The 18,818-nt window shown below is 38.4% G+C and overlaps 1 protein-coding gene across 12 annotated transcripts in view; it reads left to right on the plus strand.

Annotated features, from left to right (window-relative positions):
* LOC114645970 (F-actin-monooxygenase MICAL2-like) overlaps positions 1–18,818 on the plus strand; it is a 353,538-nt gene that overhangs the window by 152,998 nt on the left and 181,722 nt on the right. For all 12 annotated transcript variants that reach the window (XR_007934100.1, XM_051922735.1, XM_051922734.1 and 9 more), the window contains 7 exons: positions 2,072–2,198; positions 3,665–3,755; positions 9,039–9,186; positions 11,288–11,487; positions 14,339–14,442; positions 16,888–16,959; positions 17,480–17,629. Coding sequence is in view for 11 of the 12 variants with exons in the window: in XM_051922735.1 (XP_051778695.1) it covers positions 2,072–2,198; positions 3,665–3,755; positions 9,039–9,186; positions 11,288–11,487; positions 14,339–14,442; positions 16,888–16,959; positions 17,480–17,629 (892 nt within the window). In the remaining variant the exon portion in view is untranslated. The remainder of the gene's footprint in view (positions 1–2,071; positions 2,199–3,664; positions 3,756–9,038; positions 9,187–11,287; positions 11,488–14,338; positions 14,443–16,887; positions 16,960–17,479; positions 17,630–18,818) is intronic.

Consider the following 18,818-nt stretch of genomic DNA (forward strand, 5'->3'; position numbering starts at 1 on the left):
AGATGCTTTTATCCAAAGCGACTTACAAAAGAGGTAAACAATTGAGTAACATTAGGCTAGGGCCTGTTTGTTCAGTAAATGTAATATGATGGGTAACAAATGTTATTTGGCACAAGTGAAAAGATGTAATACCTCATACATTTACAATCATAGATTACATTCACTATAGCAATTAAACTTAAACAAATTAACCAAGAATCTAAAAATATTGCAGAGCAAAGTTTTTTTTTTTTCCTTCATCAACTCGACAGATATTCACAGAATTGCCTCTTAAATATATTGAGGGAGTCAGTAGTACAGATGGAGGTGGGCAGCCCATTCTATCAAATAGGAGCTACACTGGAAAAGAGTCTGGATTGGGACTTGATGCCACATAGAGGTGGCATCACCAGACGCTGTTCCCTAGCAGACCTGAGTGGTGAGAAGGAGCATAGCACTTCACCAGTGTCTCCATATAATAAGGTGCTGACCCATTAGCTGATCTGTAGGAAAGCATCAGGGATTTGAACTTAATGTGTGCTGCTACAGGGAGCCAATGTAGTGACCTGAAGAGAGCAGTGACATGTGTCTGTCTTGGCTGGTTAAATCAAGACAGGCTGCTGTATTCTGGACCAACCTCGATGACATGATGGCGCATGTGGGTACTCCTGCCAGAAGCAAAGACTCTAACTGATACCGTATTATACTCCGGAGAGAACAACAGGTATAGCTGTGTATCATCGACATAGCACTGATAAGTGCACCCCTGGGATTGGATGATGGAGCCCAGCGAGATGGAGTACAGACAGAAGAGTAGAGGATCCAGCACTGATCCTTGGAGTACACCTGTGCTGCATGTCTGGTGTGCCTTTGACAACTCCCCTTGCCAGGACACACTGTAGGATCTGCCTGAGATTTAGGACTCAGACCATCTGAGAGCAGCCCCAGTGATGCCAAGGTCAGAGAGGGTGGCAAGAAGGATGTCGTGGTTGACTGTATCAAAGGCAGAAGAGAGATGTAGCAGAATCAGGACCGATGACAGCTGGTTGACCACAGTTAGTAGAGCTGTCTCAGTCAAGTGGTCCTTCTTGAAATCGGACTGGTTGGTATGGAGCACTCATTCTGTACAAGGAAGAAAAAGACCTGGTTAGAAACATCTAGTGTTTTGGAAAGAAAGGACAGGAGAAAGACAGGCTTGTAGTTGTTAACTTCAGAAGGATGAGGTGTTGTTTTTTTTTTGAGAAGTAGGGTTATCAGAGATTGTTTGATGTTAGGGAATGTTCCTGAGCTGAGAGCTGAGTGAGGTATTAATGATGTAATTGCAGGAATGAGTGAGGGGGAGATGGCCTGAAGGAGATGTGAGGGAGTAGGATTGAGTGGACAGGTAGTGGGGTGATTGGAGAGGAGGTTGGTAACATCAGTAGCAGACAGTGGAGAGAATGTGGAGAATGTTGGGTATTGCTAGGAAGGAGGCATAATGGGTGGCAGCGAGGGTGAGAAATGACCACTGATGGCAGATCCATATCCTGGAAAAAGGTGGCAAAGTCATCAGCAGTCAAGGAGGTTGAGGGAGGAGGTGGAGGAGGGTTAAGAAGGGATGTGAAAGCAGAGAACAGAGAGCGTGTATCAGTAATGCTGTTAATTCATTCAATAACTGACATAGGTAAAAAATGTGCTATTTGCTGACTTGTGTCTCCTTCATCTAATATTAGATTTCAGTTGAAGTCATGAAAACATTCAGTGTCAAATATTTTCCTTAATAGTGGAAACCAAGAAAGGGCAAAAACTTTTTCGTAGCACTGTTCTTTTATATAATGCATGCTACTGATTTTTATTTTAATAGTACATTTATTTTGAGAAACTTCTTATTAAAATAAATGTTATTTTATGGTTACATAACCAAAGTCATATGGAAATTATTAATTATAGTCCAGTTTGGTTTGGTGAACAGAGATATTTTCCTGTTTGTATAAAGGAAAAGAAGCAGAATATGTGAGCACCACCTAAACAGGTTCCTAGCCTGAGGAGGTTATAGATTAAGAGTGACAAAAAATCTTTATTGACTTCTCAGCATGTTCCTATGTTCCTATAGGGAAAGCATCTACAGACTGCTGCCTCAGACCACTCCTGAGAACATCACCAAGAACTTTGATCAGTACACCATTGATCCAGCAACTCGCTACCCAAACCTCAATTCTAACTGTCTACAGCCTTTCCAGGTCCGTTTTTTTTACTTAGTTTGCCTAAAATATATCGGGACATCCCAAAACTAACACGAAGGAAATCTTCCTTCTTTGACAGTTGTTTTTTTTATAAACTTGCTGTTGGTTTCCTGATAAATGTATGTTATCATGTCGTATTTGTCTACTAGACCAGGGGTAGGCAACGTCGGTCCTGGTGAGCCGCAGTGGCTACAGGTTTTCATTCCAACCCAATTGCTTAATTAGAAACCAATCATTGCCAATCTCAGACCTTATTTAATTTTATGGCTTGTTAGTCTGTGCAATGTAAGGCTCTTATATCGTAGATTTTTTTCCTTTCCAAGGATATCATCCAAATGATATGAAGCCTAAAACAGATCATTTTCAGTCTGTCACATTTTTCTATTAAGTGTTTTATTAAATCAAACAGTGCATGATGAACACACACAGATGTAATTGGAAAAAAGCTAGCTGGAGAACTGCTGGCTGCTTTGTCTTTTACATCTTATTGCTAATAAGGAGCAATTAAAACACTGAATGCAGCAGTTTAAGATTGAAATAAGCAATTAAGGTTGGAGAACCTTAACATGCGAGACCACTAAAATGAAGCATCAAAATGTCACTTAAGCAATATGTGCTTCATCAGCAATAATTGAGTTCTCGTTAAGGAACTGGGTTGGAACAAAAACCTGCACATACTGCGGCTCACCAGGACCGACGTTGCCTACCCCTGTACTAGACCATTGCTTTACAAGTGAATGACTGATGATAATGATCCCCATTTAAAGAAAATAAAAATATGAGACCAGAGACTTAATATTTTTGTTGTAGTACTGTTGTAGTTGCCTGCAATGCCACCTTTACAATGACCGCTTAAATTCAGATGGCCCTATCAGTTTTATCAGTACATCAGGCCCATTTATGTGAACCGCACTAAACTGAAACGTTTAAGTACTAGATTAATTCCAATGTAAGGATGGTTTAGAAACCAAAACCTGTTTTATTATTGATTTCAAGCTCTTTAGCGTACAATAGCCCAACTGCAGTCCCTTTGCTTTTTTCTGGCTAAAAAAATAATCCTCTCTATTATACAGTTAACTGTATGTAGAATCTAACCATTTCAAACATTGTTCGTTTTTGTAAGTTCTTGCTTAGTTTATCACTTTATTCTTGAGGTGTTCCAATAATGCTTTTAATTAAGAACCACCATAGTTGCTTCCCTGAGTAGCCAAAAAATCTCACTAAAGTCTTTAATAATTAAACTGATCAGAGAGAATAAGTCAACAATAGTGCCAAAGTTACATTTCATACCACACTAAAGAACAGTTGGCTTTGTAGGAGCATGTTTTTATTTGTGTTTTCTTTATGTACCAAATGATACAGATTGTGTCTTCTATTTTAACTATTATGACAAGTCAGTATTTGTAACAATGAGCACTGAATAGAAATAACTGTGTCTGACATCTACTTTGTCTGTCTTTTAGATCCGTCACTTGTATATTACTAGTGAGCTGAAGCCCTGCACTGTTGAAAGAGCTCCTTCACTTAGACAATCTGTTAATCTTTCACGACGGGGTAAGTCAGCTTGAAAAAGCCAAAATAATTCAGTGGGCTTTAGTGTCTCGACAAAAAAATCTCTCGCTCTCCTTTTCTGATTGTATGTTTGAAGATCAGCTATATAATCCCATGCAGGCTTTTCTCAACTAGAGTTTCATCACAGCTCACATGGTGAGACTGGAAGCTTTTGACAGTCGACTGTGGCTTTTGTCCTGATAGTAATTTCTTTCTGAATTGTGCCTATGATTGTGTTTCATTTGTTTTTTTGCAGTTTTAGCCAGTTCTTTTTGTCCATCCTTTCATTTTCTAAACCTTCTAAAACTGGCTGATCCATTGTAAAGGTGTTGCATAGTAGAGGCTGTTTAAGTAGTTCAGAGCAGAGGCATCAATTCGAATGTACATCATTAAACTTATGAAAAACACGTTTCAACCTGGGTAGAGCACTAGCATTCAGCAAAAGGCTAGGCAGCAGAATAGGCAGTGGGCATCCCAATGAGATGGTAGCCGTGAAAGCAAGGGCAGATTAACATGCAGCTTCCAAGAGGAAGAAGCTCAGTAGAACTAAAGAAGGTCCCAAAAAATAAATCCAGAGAGGGGAGAATGAGCACTTGTACAAATGCACAGGCAATAGCGTTTGCAAATGTATTGCTGATGTCAAGTCTGAACAATAAATCTATATATATAATTCACTAAGCCGCCACCAGAGCAAGCAAGACACCCATGAAAGCACGCAGACCAAGCAAGACACCCATGAAAGCACGCAGAAAGGAGCCACACCCACCAACTCTAAGACCATTGGATACGACGACAACTCGCTGAGCCACGCCCACCAACTCGGATGCAGCAACTCACAGAGCAGTGCGTCATTCGCGTTCGTCTCTGCTACACTCCACATGCACCTCTGAAGAAGTATGTTTGTCACGGATGTGAATCGCTGTATGCGGCGTGTAGAACAGTTTGCGAGGGGTATCCCATGGTCTTACAGTTGGTGGGCGGGTCTCTGTTAGTTGCTCTTGCGAGGTTCAGTCTCTCCTTGTGCATTTCCTGTGCAACACACACACATACACACAGAGGCAGCACGAAAGAGAGAGCCGCGCACACATACAGGCAGCGCCAGAGAGAGACAGAGGTACACACACAGGCAGTGAGAGAGAGAGAGCCGCGCACACACACAGGCAGCGCCAGAGAGAGACAGACGCACACACACAGGCAGCGCAAGAGAGAGAGAGAGAGATAGAGAGCCGTGCACACACACAGGCAGTGAGAGAGAGACAGACGCACACAGACAAGCAGCGCGAGCGAGAGAGAGGGCTGAACTTATAAGGTAGGAAGGCAGTTAAAGAATGCACTGGGCTTGATTTTGTTTTCACTTCTGTTTACAGCGATCGATTCGTAGTGTGCATTTTTGCAATGTTACTTTTCTTGGTGGCATATTAAATTACGGATTATTTCAAATGTTCATTTTTTGTTGCTATAGCGCAAACTATTGCAGTGTTAGTTTTCTCAGTTGTTCAAGGTTTTCTCAGTGTTATTCAATGTTTTTACATTTAGTTTACTATTACGCTATGCATTCTATGATTTAATTAACTATATTTGTGCTTAAAAACTTAAAAAAAAATATATATTTACATACAGTTTGTATGGTCTGGAACGGATTAATTGTATTTACATACAATCCTATGAGAGAAATTGCTTCGGTTTACGATCAAATCGGTTTACGACCAGAGTTTTGGAACGAATTATGGTCGTGAACCGAGGTTCCACTGCATTCTTTTCGGTTATGACGCACGACCACGTCCACCATCGCAAACTGTTTTACACGCCATGGTCTTAGAGTTGGTGGGCGGGTCTCCGTGAGTTGCTCTTGCGAGCGGGCACATGACCAGGCAGTGTGTATGCTTCGAGAACGAGGGTGGACGCGGCAGGACCATCTAAGAAGAGGCATGTTTGTTGTGGATGTGAATCGCTGTATGCAGTGTGTAAAACAGTTTGCGAGGGGTATCCCATGGTCTTAGCAGTATCTATGCTTCAATGTGAATCACTGTATGCAGTGTGTAAAACGCTGTATTGTATGTTGCCCTCTCCAAAGTAACATCTTTTCATTCACCTACAGTCATATCCTCAAAACCATCCCCATTTGGACAAATGTGTCTTTCAGGAAGTTTCATTCACCTACAGTCATATCCTCAAAACCATCCCCATTTGGACAACTGTGTCTTTCAGGAAGTGTTCACCCATCAATACATAATTATGCGGCGTATGCTACGCTGCGGGTTGGCTAGTACAGTATATACAGCAAAGTCTGCTTTAAAAAAAGAGCCGCAAATTCAAGATGGAATGATTTGTAAGGGAGATAGTGGTAGAGCTCTCAGGGAAGCAAGCCTGGTGTTATGCTGGTGCGGCCCGGTCTGAAGCAACATCTCATTGATTGTAACCTCTGCAGACCTCTTAATTCATGTACAAAGTAACAGCACATCATTGGGTCATGCTACTTCTATCTAGCAAGAAGAACAAGCAATACCAGTTTGAGAAATACCTAAATGGGAGTATTGACAAGGAGAAACAACCACTTCTTCCATTATGATAAATGAGGTAGCAAGACAGGGTAAGAGGTACTTTTGAACATTCTGAAGATGAAATTCATGGCACTCAATAATGTCGGAGGAGCTTAAGAATACAGAAAGACAGAAAGCTAGCTTCATTCAAACAAGGCCTGTGATCACCAAATCTTTTTTTTTTTGTTTACTTTTCTTTGAACTTACTCATCAAGTTAGTCAGACTGAAGTTTAGAGGCCTTTTAACCTCATCAGGCATATGTCTTCCACCATCACAAATTTCATGGATGACCTTCATTAGTATCATGGTACAGATGAATCTGTTAAGGGAACCTAAGAAAGAGTTCATGTGTTGAACAATGATATGCTTCAAGTCAGCCAAATCATGATCCCTTGTGCTGAAGAGTGGAAAGGTGAGTGGCAGGTTCTCCCTGGGAGACGCAATCTGAAAAAAATCTGGGCAAGATTTTGAATTGCACCCTGAACAGCACAGTATCCAGGACTAGTGGGTACTGCTAGTTTTAGTACAACATGCTAAAATAAAGTTCAAGGTAAGGAATATCACAAACTGGTCTAAGAAAGTGCAATATGTGGTGGAGGAGGATTGTATCAGTTGAATGGTGGGGATGATGCAGAGGGTACATATATGAGACAGAAATATGTGGCTGTTTAAGGTCTGGCAGGTTGAAACTTGGCACATTAAGTTCATGGTTGAGTCATCCTATAAAATCATTCCTTGTCCATCAAAACTCTTCTTTTGGGGTAAAGATAACATTGTGCTGTACTCACTAGCTCCTCCAAACAGGAAAGCCAAAGCACATCCTCATCTATAATCCAAAGCCCTAGGAGAATGGCACTGACTATCAGTAGTGCTAGTGGGCATGAACTACAGCAAGCACCTCTGCCTAGCAAGACAGGCTATTGCTTTCATGAGAATGGCAATAAGGAAGCTGTGTCTAAGTAGATTTCCTCTGAATACCACAGTTTCCTGCTTCATCCCAACAATCTGCAAGCCATGTTGATTAGCAGTACTAAACTGGACCATGTATGTGACACACAACTGCACACAAAGCCAGGCTCATAAAAACCCCTTACTTCTGCCATGCAAGTATAAACATCACATTTTTTGGGGGGCGAGTGGGTCATTGACATGTCAACCAAAACATTCATTGAAATTGCTCCCTTTTTTCTTTCACCTTCAAACCTCTTTCTTCCATTTTGTTCAGCTTGTGAGTACTTGTAATTCATGTTTACTTGTTTTATTATATGACTAGACATTAAGCCTGTTACAATAACGGGCGCCAAAACAGTAGTGCATTCTATTTGAGAATTTTCTTTACGCTCATTTTTCTGTTCCTCTATAGATCTATTTGCTCTTCTGAGTCTTTCTCTTTTAGCGTTTTTCTGACGCTCATTTTCTTTTTCTTCTTTTTTAGGTGGCATGTTGTTAGTAGATAGTCACAGTAATACAGGCCTGTATGTCCGTAATATTTTCTGTTACAGTAATACTGGCTTGTATGTGGCTGTAATATGCGTCACTGTATTGTGTGCCTTTAATTTTCTCTCGCAGTAATACTGGTTTGTATTTCCGTAAAATGCCTGTAATTTTCTCTGACAGTAATGTCCGTAATATGCGTTTAATTTTCTGTCACAACAGTGTGGCAATCAGCAGATTCTCCCCAGCAACTGATGTAATGTATGGCATGTAGTTGATAATCGTGCTTGTGGCGTCTCTCCAGCAAGTACTGTGCAGTTCCCCAGCAAGTATTTTAATTTGTTGTAATATCATGAAAATTCGTATATTTAGGAAAACCCCTTCAACAACTGACACTTTACACTTTACTGGGCCAGGCTTCTTAATTGCAAATCTGACATCCTCAGAGTGAACACTTGCACAACCACAAACACTAATCCTACCTCTTTGGGGAAGCTGGTCTCCGCGTCTCAGTACCCGATTGGATTTTTCATGCCTTTTGTTTTAAGTCTTACCTCATTTCCAGAAATCCGATTGGATCGGCCGAGCGATATTTTATAGGTCCCGCCCTGTCTGTCTTGTGTGACGCGTCAGGTGGCCTTTGAAGCATCTGCTTTGAAGCATCGCACTGTGCCCCGCGCATGCGCACTTCACCAGAAGACACACACACACGGACACTGGATGCACACAGCGGTTTTATTAAAGAGGATTGTATTTTAAAATTCCAGAAAGCAGTGACGTGAGTGGGGTCATGGGTCACCAGTACCTGTTCATGTCTCTGCATGGTGCTGTGTCCTGGTAACATTGGGTAGAACTGCACTTTTGCCTTTAGGCAGATTTCAATACAGAAGCTACTTTTCTGTCATGCAGAATATTCTCTTAGATTTCATATTATTCTAATATTACAAAATGACTATCTCCTAGTCAGTTTGTCAGTTTTATCTAATGCATTTCACATTGTCGATCAAAAATGTCAAAAGCCCTGTCTTATAAAATGTGGATCTATAGTGAGCCATCCCAAACTCCTTTGTATCTTTTTTGGGTATGGTTATCTCACAGATGACCAATCAGCCGGAAATAGAAGGCAGATTCTGTTGAAGTATGGGTACATCAGGAATGTATATGTTCAGTATGAGTTAATCACAGCCAAAATTATTTTACTTTTTTTTAGATTTTCATTGGGATTTCTATATATTTTTGCTGACACTTAGTATTCAAATATATGTCAATGTCCTCAATAAAGTAAAAGTCCTTGTTTTGTTATTTTTCTAGAGTCCGAAATCCGACCAAACAGGCTACTGACTTGGTGTCAGAAGACCACAGAAGGTTACAGGAATGTTGACGTCTGTAACCTCACTACTTCCTGGAAGAGTGGTTTGGCTTTGTGTGCAGTTATACATCACTTTCGACCTGATCTCATGTAAGTTATAAGTACATTTAGGGACATAAAAATGTGGGATTTGTAAATCATATTTATCAGACTTAATCGTTTTTATTTTTTCAGAATTGTATTTTATCTTCTCAGACCTTATAAGTGAAAAGAAATGGTAAAAAACATAAAGCATTGGTAACCACTGTCTACAGTGTACAATGACTATTCCATACAAAAACAACTACATTACATAGATTGCAAAATAAAAAAAGAAACATGAAAAAATTCAGATGCTTTTAAATAGCGCATTCTATTTCTGCTGTTTACATTTTTGTTTTTAAACTAACAGCATCTTTCTTAGGATAACTTTGTGGCACAGCAGATAGCATTGAATGTCTGTTCCATCCTTTTATTTGAACTGATTTTCTTTTATCTTCCTTTGGTTGTCCAAACTTGTGTTTTTAAATGGAGGAATAAATCTAAATCAGCTATTCCAGAGGGTGTGGATGTGTACACAAATGATGGACCGGGCTTTTTTCCTGAGCTGCTTACTTCCTTGTACTTGATGCAGTTGGGTTACCTGTGTCATATATTTTATGTTAATTAAAGCAGATTTCATTTAGATGAAACATGTATCAATGTTTTAATAATACATTATGAAAATCAAGTATGTGCTGCATATTTTACAGAATGCTACTTTAAAAGTCTTTTCAGGCAGTTCAGTCTTCCTGTTGTATTTCATATCTAAACTACAGGTGATTCAAATATATATTTTTAGTAATTGGGATTGTTAAAGCTATTCATTGTCAGACTGTCAATAAATTGCATGTCATTTTCAGAATTGAGTTCAGAACGGCCATTACTCTAGGACTGTAGGCAGACCTTTCCCTTGGGTAAAACAACTGAAGTGGTCACCCAGATCTTCAGACTTGGTTGTGGGTTTAATTGCATCTCATGCTGCGAGGACAAACACTTTGTAATCATCATGTAATCATTAAAAATTAGACCAAGCGTATTCAGTTTGGTGGAAATCCAAATGAAGTTTGTAGGAAGGAATGCTATTAAATAGGTTTCTGTTGTTTTCTTTTTTGTTGTCAACCTGCTGTATGGTTTGTACAGTAATTGCTGACAAAGCTGAAGTTAGTCATTTATTCACAGCTGCGTATCCATAAAGGCTTGTGGTAACATGAAGATCTAGTACTTTAAAAGGCATACACTAATATGTGTCATTAAACATGATCAGTAATAATAAAAATCCACATTATAATTTCATTATTTCATTGCCTGGTTCAATGCGTGTCAAATTCACTTTCAAACCTGTCACATCTGTTGCACTGTACAGGACAAACTATGATGTTTAATGAGCACTCCAAATGGTGAGATAGTGTTACTATTTTGATAGGTCTTTAAAATAAGGACTTATGTGTTTTTATTCGATTTATTTAGCTTTTTTCAAAAAATTGTATCTTAAGAGAGGTTGAATAGATTGGCTGTGACCTTCATTGAAAAGGAACTAGCAGAAAGTTTTACAATGAAAGTTATGAAAAAAATAGGAAAATAATCTGCTGTAAATTTGCAGTCTATGAATAAACCTTATATTTTGTATAAAGTATACTCCTATCCTAATGACTCATACTGTACTGTTAGCATTTAGTCTTCTAAAGTGTTTTATGACCAAAAAAGTTGTATTTCTTGAATAATATTACATAAAAAGTGAAAATGTCTTGTTACTTCTACTGCAGAAATGTAGCACCTATCTGAAAGTAAAAGGTGGCACATTTTAGCACCTATTGTTTTTAAGGGTGAAAGTTTTCTTATGATTAGGAAAAAAAATAAAATTGCCAAATGACCCTGGTCACAAAATTACTCTGTGAAGCATGACTGATATACTTGAACATTTATAAAGTGAAACTATAGACGTAAACAAGATACAATTTCAAAAGGCAGGCATTTGTTTATCTCTGACAGAAGTCTTTTGAATGAGTCCACACATGGACACTGATGGCTCATTTCATTGTAAATTAATATTAGTATTTATCAGAATAAGACAGCCATTGTAAAATTTTGACTTTCTCTTTCTTTTAGCTATATTTTTTGCTATTGAGCTTTTTAAAAATGTAGTAAATTTGATTTATTTTTATATTTGCAGTGACTTTGATTCTCTTGACGTAGAGGAATCCACTAAAAATATTCAGCTGGCTTTTGACATTGCTGAGCAGGAGTTTGGCATTTCTCCAGTCATCACTGCAAAAGAGGTGGCAGCTGAAGGGGAACCAGACAAACTTGGCATGGTTTTATACCTCTCAAAATTCTATGAGCTGTTCAAAGGCACCCAACTGATTTCATCAGGTATGCTATGTACTAAGTTTTAGTTAGAATTAATGTCTTTTGCCCACTATTGTTAACATGTGCTATAACTTCATGATCCTTTAGTTGGAATGGCTTATCTATATATATATAAAATCCCTATGTGCGTCCAGGTGTCCGTGTGTGGGTGTCTTCTGATGAAGTGCGCATGCGCGGGGCACGGTGCAACTCGCGATATTGCTGTCAGAGAAAGTTAGAGGCGTTTTACGGAAATACAAACCAGTATTACTGCGAGAGGAAATTGAAGGTACACAATACAGTGACGCATAGTACAGCCACATACAAGCCAGTATTATAGTCAGAGGAGATTAAAGGCATATTACCGACGCGCACGCCTGTATTACCGCCAGAGAAAATTAAAGGTATATTACGGACGTACAAGCCAGCGGACGTACAAGACGGTATCCTTCAATAAGGGCGTGCACACGCATCCTTCAATAAGGGCGCGCACAAAAAGGCGAGCCTCAAAAGGGCGACCTCAATTGGGCGCAGCGAATAAAGGCACGCGTAAATAAAGATCTGCACCTTTGTTGCTCTTCACATACTCCAGAGCCATTTGAACTAAATTATTTACGAACGCCTTTATTCGCCGCGCTCAATTGAGGTCGCACTTTTGAAGCTCACCTTTTTGTGCGCGCCCTTATTGAATAGAGCCGTACAAGACAGTATTACTGTCACAGAAAATTAGACACACAATACACGGCGGCAGCCCACGAAGAACGGTCAGCTCAGCAAGTAAACATCAACAAAAGAAAGGCTGAAAGAAAGAAAAATACGACCAACAAAAAGAATGAGGTCAGAGTCCCTTGCCATTTAATATAGACTGTTCCTACTAATGTTTATGCACTACTGTTCTAGCGCCCGTTATTGTAACGGGCTAAATGACTAGTAGAAAAATAAAAGGAATGGAAGACACAGTATAAAGAAATGTATTGAGTAATTTTCATATGCTGCCTTTAGGAATCTGAATATAGATTTGGAATTCTGTAAAAACTGTAGCCAGGAGAATAAGTTACAGGCCTAAAAATACATGAGGTTTTCTCTGGTTACTCTGCTTTTTTTTCCACATCTGTAAAGAAAAGATGTGTAGCACAGGTTAACTGTTATAGATTGGTCCTGTGTGAATATGAGCGAGTGCATGAGTAGTCCCTGTGATCTTGTCCAGGGTTTCCATCCTTTGTGCTCAGGGTTGCTAGGGTTGGCTTTGGGCCCCAAAGAACATGAATTGTCTTAAGCAAAGTTTGAGGAATGTTGTGTTATGATACATATATGTGAAAAATGCTTTCATTAAAAAACTGATTTTTGAAAGAAAAGGTCAATAATTGCAGTAAGTTTGTCTTTAAGGAAATTAATTGGGTAATTATATGTTTCAGTGATTCTGCTTTGCATTGCTTAGTGGTTAAAACATTATTACCAGCATTTCTATTTCAATATCGAAATAAAGGGTAAGTAACATTACTGTGAAAATATGATGCATTAAAGCCAGTCATTTTATAATACGGCTTATTTTGTGCAGTATAAATGTACAGTAAAAAATAAAAACTTATTTTTAATTTTGATTATGTACTGTATAGGAAAGGCCTGAATATTACTCATTTGAGTCTACTTGTAATAGCATTCATCTACTGGGTGTACCGCTTCTGACTTTCGATGCATTCTTCCTTCACTAATTCAAAGATGCACTGATTAGCCACAACATTAAACCACTGACAGGTGAAGTGAATAACATTGATTACCTTGTTTCAATGGCACTTGTCAACGGGTACGATATGTTAGGCAGCAAGTGAACAGTCAGTTCCTGAAGGTGATGTTTTGGAAGCAGGAAAAAATAGGCAAATGTAAGGATCTGAGTGACTTTGACAAAGGCCAAATTGTGATGGCTAGGTGTTCCCAGGATGCAATAGTTAGTATCCACCAAAAGTGCTCCCAGGAAGGCCAACTGGTAAACTGGCCACTGGGTCATGGGCTCCCAAGGCTCACTGATGTGCCCTTCTTGTCCGATCCCACAGAAGAGCAGCTGTAGCAGATATTGCTGAAAAACTTAATGCTGGCCATGAGAGAAAGGTGTCAAAACACACAGTGCATCACAGCTTGCTGCATATGGGGCTACATAGCTGCAGACTGTCTGACATCTACCACCTTCCTATAGATTGTTGCAGACCTTGTGAACTCTTTCATGGCAATGAAATCCCCTGATGACAGTGGCCTCTTTGTAGCAGGATAATATACCCTGCTACACTGCAAAAATTGCTCAGGAATGGTTTGAGGAACATGACAAAGAGTTCAAGGTATTGATTTTGCCTCCAGTTTCCCCAGATCTCAATCTGATCAAACATCTATGGAATTTGCTAAAAAAAACAGGTCGGATCCATGGAGGTCCCACCTCGCAACTTACAACATTTAAAGGACCTGCTGCTAACATCTTGGCGCCAAATACCACAGGACACCTTCAAAGGTCTTGTGGAGTCCATAGCTCAATGAGTCAGAGCTGTTTTGGTGGTACAAGGAGGACCTACACTATTAGGCATGTGGTATTAATGTTGTGGCTATTCAGTGTATATAGATCATAAATATCCTGTTGTCCTGTACTAATTTAAATACATTTTTGCCTTTCAAACGATAATATTGTGTTCTTTAAGGCTCAGCTACATAGCTGCATATGGCACGTTATACCTCAGGTAGTTTTTAGTAAAATCTCCATTTTTGTTAGTCTTGCAGAAATTATGTTTTTAAATGGCTGCCCACGGAAACTCTTCCTCAGGTTCAGGTTTAAATAAAATATAAATTTTTTATTTCTGTCATTTTTATGATGAATTTGGTTCATCTTTTACAGGGCACAAGAGGGGATCTGGTGAAAGCAATGATGTTTACTTGGCGAAGTCATCCAGAAAGGCTCATAACATCAATTACACATTACCGAGAAAACGCACACCTAAGGTACACTATACTTATGCTTCTGATTACTAGTCCATGTTTTTCCACCAATTCCTCACACCAGACTACAGAGCTGCTGTATTTTTAATTACGTTACTGTTAACTCCTGTAATCTTTAAAGAAATTTAATTTTAACTTCCCCCTCCCCACCAAAAAAAAACCTATCATAGTTAAGAGGTGTGCCACTCACTGCTGTATCAACAAATAGGTGTGCTTATTGTGTTACTCAAAACAAGGTCTTCTTTCTGGGGTGCACAACCTTACACAGGATCCCCCCACTCCATGTGCCACTGGAAACTGCCTGGTAATCCTAGAACTGTATTGCTGTATTTACCTCTGCTACGAGATGCCCAGCCCTGTAAGAGACTTTCTGGGAAGCTGTGAATATAAAGGATGCTTCTAAAGACTGATAGCTGTTTCAAACTGTTCCATAAGTGCTCCCATCAGCTGCCCTCTACATTTTCATCTCTTACCCCATGCTAAACTATTTCCAAAATGACAAGTTCTTAATACGGTGGAATTTCAGACTGCACTAGTAGATGGGCCAATGGTGGAGCTACTGCAGGCATTATTTGCTGCTGGGGTTCATCAAAAGCTCTTGGTTTCTCCAGAGCATCCTTAACATCATTACTTTAAGCATCAATACCTGTCAAATGTTTAACAAAGTGCAGAGGAAGAACAAAAAATGTATTAACAATATCATATCTGTCTATCACAAGAACTTCAGGTTATTGATCACACTGACAAATGTTTGTCTATATTTGGTATACAGATTTAAAATGTAATTACACTGATAATTAGCAACAAACACTATTAGAGTTCTGAAACTAGAAGCAAACTTTTTTGGCGAGACCAGATTCAAGTCGCATTATCTGTTCAAGAACATATTTGTAGCCATAACAGCTCCAGAACATAGTCATGACTGGAATGCCTTTGTGCCCCTATTGTTGATGCCCCTACTCCCACCTCTTGACTTTGACTTGTCATTTAGTTTTGTCATGATTAACACATGGTTATGGAAGGAAGTACAGTGTGCTTCATGGAGATGCTAATTTACATGTAATGAGTTTGCATTACTTCTAGTTAAGGCTTGCTCAGTCTGCTATCCTGTACAAATGAATTCAATATAATACACCTTTTTATTTCAGTTCTAATTAGCATAGATATTGTGTCGCATTAAACAGCAATTAGCTGATTAATTTATTTTTAATTACAGTTCAAACAAATACTGGCATTTTACATCCATTCACATCTCTCTATTATAATAAAAAAAATCCTGGGATGAGACAGGCAAGACTTTTTATTCTGGAACGAGACGTGACTTTTTCAGAGAGATACTTTCATGTCCCACGAGACGAGACTTTGTGCCAAGAGATTTAACCACGCCCTGGGCCAGAAATAAAATGCAAAGAGTCGATTACAAAGTAGAACGTCATAAAGAGGTTCAAAAACGTTGGCACAATACACATGCACAGCGGGTTAGAGACAATGAAAGTACTAAAATTCAAAAGTCTCAAAAAAATGATAATAAAAATCGTATTAGCTCAAACAAACAGAAATTATTACTCGGTGAAATAACAACAAAAAGAAATTGAATATATTGTTCGGATTTAAACTTTAAGTCGGAGACTTGTAGATCGTCTAATTCGTGTTGCCATCAGGGAAAAGTAGTGTTTCTTCCCAATGAAGAGGCGTATCAGCGAGAATTAAAAGATGTGTTGTTTGGTGGAAGTGAAATCCACATACACGAGTGGCAGAGACGTGAAGTGGCTGGCGCGTAGCGCAGGCTGGGGTGTTGGCGAGCGATGCGAGGAGGGGGCAAAGCCCCCTAGTTTTATAGAAAATCACAGTAAATAAAACAGAATTAAGGTAACAAATAGACACTTGTTAAATATCTGCTTATTCTAAATTCTTTACAGCTTACACAGAAGCTGGAAATCTTACCGTATACTGTACATAGTATGAGGATTTTTTATTACATCATGGACTATAAAACAATTTTTGATCTGAAAGTTATTAAAATATTTTATTCACTGTAGAGGTATATTAAAGTGATCAACTGTCTACACTCATACTGGGCGGCAAGGTGGTGAGTGCTGCTATCACCTCACAGTAAGGACACCAGGGTTATAGGTACTCCCGCATGGAATCTGTATGTTCTCCACATGTCTGTGTGGCTTTCTTCCCACAGTTCAAAAAGACATACAGGTCAGATAGATTGGCATTGGCAATTTGGCACGAGTATTTAGATTTGCGTGTTCATGCTGCGTTGGACTGGTGTCTTGTCTTGGTTTCGTTCCTGCCTTGTAAAAAGTACTTGCTGGGATAGGCTCCAGCTTCCCTATGACCCTGCCCTGGACAAGTGGGTTATGAGAATAGATGGATAATTGTGTAAAGGTTAACAACACTACACTAATGTAATATAAAAACATTTTTGGTTTATCTCAGGATGAGAAGAAATCAGAGGAAGATGATGCCACAAATAAAAGAAGGAGGAGAAGTTTCAATTATTTAGAAGAGGTGAGATGAAATGATATTCAGTGTGTTGTACTGTAAATTAGAAATGAAAATGATTTGTGTCTCTTCTCTCAGTTTAACTTGTGTATTTTACTAGTGCTTTTGTGTGCGGCTTACTTCTTTAGGTTACTGTTTTGTGCCTGTTGCAAATGAGATATTTTTAGCTACCTGTAAACCATTAAAATACAAAAAGGAAGATCACAAACCGAATGGCAGTACGGGCCATAATCTCAGAACAATCTATTTATAAGCAGCAGCCAATTTGTACAAAGTAATAAACTGAAACAATTTGTGGATAGGAAGAGAAATATTTAGAATGACTAAAAACTATGTGATTAAATGATCAGAGCCAGATGATATTTAGTAGAAAATCCTAAAACCAGTATGAAAACTGAATACCAAATTACAAAATTTAAGTTCTGTACTTTATATGCTGCACAGACCTACAGTATGTATTCTTTTTTTGATTGAATGGTTTATTGTATATCCATTGTAAATGTTTCTTTTTTTTAAATTCTTTTAGACATCTAACATTTCCAACTGGAGTACCACTTCTGCAAGTGAATGTGGAGAAGGAAGGGATAGCTTGAATCAAAACAAAGTGAAATCAATGGCTTCACAGCTGCTTGCAAAATTTGAAGAAAATGCCCCTAGCACTTCCTTACGACGACAGGTATATATGATAGTAGTTCTGAAGTATTTTTCTCATAAAGGTTTGTATTGTGGGCAGATTTAGTAACTTAAGTTTTTCTCAAAGCAACTTTATATTTATAAAATAAAAATACAAGGTTGGTATTTTTTAGGGCCCGGGTATTTGACCTGTGCATTAGGCCTTATTATTAAAATCAATTTTCATCAGTTTAATAATTTAGACTTTTATTTCCCAAAAGTGTTCCAAGAATTAAAAAGAATAAATTCTAAATAGTTTATACTCTCTGATAAGTGTACGTGCATTAATCCTTTAAGAATTCTTGTTTAGTATTTAAAACGTTGGGGTGAGGGACAGCCATAACCTATATGTTCTAGTAAAACAAAACAAATATACTGTATATGTCACATTTCAGGTGACAGGACAATTCAAACATGTTCATTCTTAGGGTCTGAGTCTAATCACACGATATTTGAAATTGAGTTTTTCATATCTTTCTGTCTGTAGCTCTTCAGTAATACTGAATGAGTCAATCACAAATACTTGTTACAGTGTTAATACACATTTGCTTTGCAAACTGAAATATGAATGAGTAGATATTTTAAGATTTTTTTAGTAGCCTACCATAGCAAAAGTAGACAACCTTTATCTCAATATATTTAATATTGTACTGTATAGGTCTTATTTTAAAATGAGTTATTATGCTTTACTGGCTAGACTTTCTGACCTTACTAGTATGAGTTGAAACTTGCATCATTGTACACTTCATAGCTCTCACACAGCTGACGGGAAATGTAGAACACAAGCATTTTCTTTTAATAATGATCTTTCTACTAGAAGAAGACTGCTACACATACAGTATATTGTTGACAATGTTACATTATTGTGTCTTTCAGATTTTTTTAAAACATATAGCATGCTTATAATAAGTATTTTTTGCTCATGGCTATTTATACTTAACAATTTGTTGGGTAAAATATACATTTTTATGTGCTTCACACTTCTTAGGAATAAATAGGTTTGCACAAAACAAGGCTCTCATTTAATTTCTTTAAGTTTGGATGCTGTTTAGTGCACTTGGCCTTTTCTTGTAGCATGCATGTCACATGCTAACAACAGCATCTGGAGCCCAAAAATGACAATGCTTGTGAAAAAAATCTAAATAATATGAAGATGCAAATGATTGTTCATAAAACTTAGTAATAAATCCAGA

Source organism: Erpetoichthys calabaricus, chromosome 2 (genome assembly GCF_900747795.2).
Source record: "Erpetoichthys calabaricus chromosome 2, fErpCal1.3, whole genome shotgun sequence".
NCBI classification, from domain to species: Eukaryota; Metazoa; Chordata; class Cladistia; order Polypteriformes; family Polypteridae; genus Erpetoichthys; species Erpetoichthys calabaricus.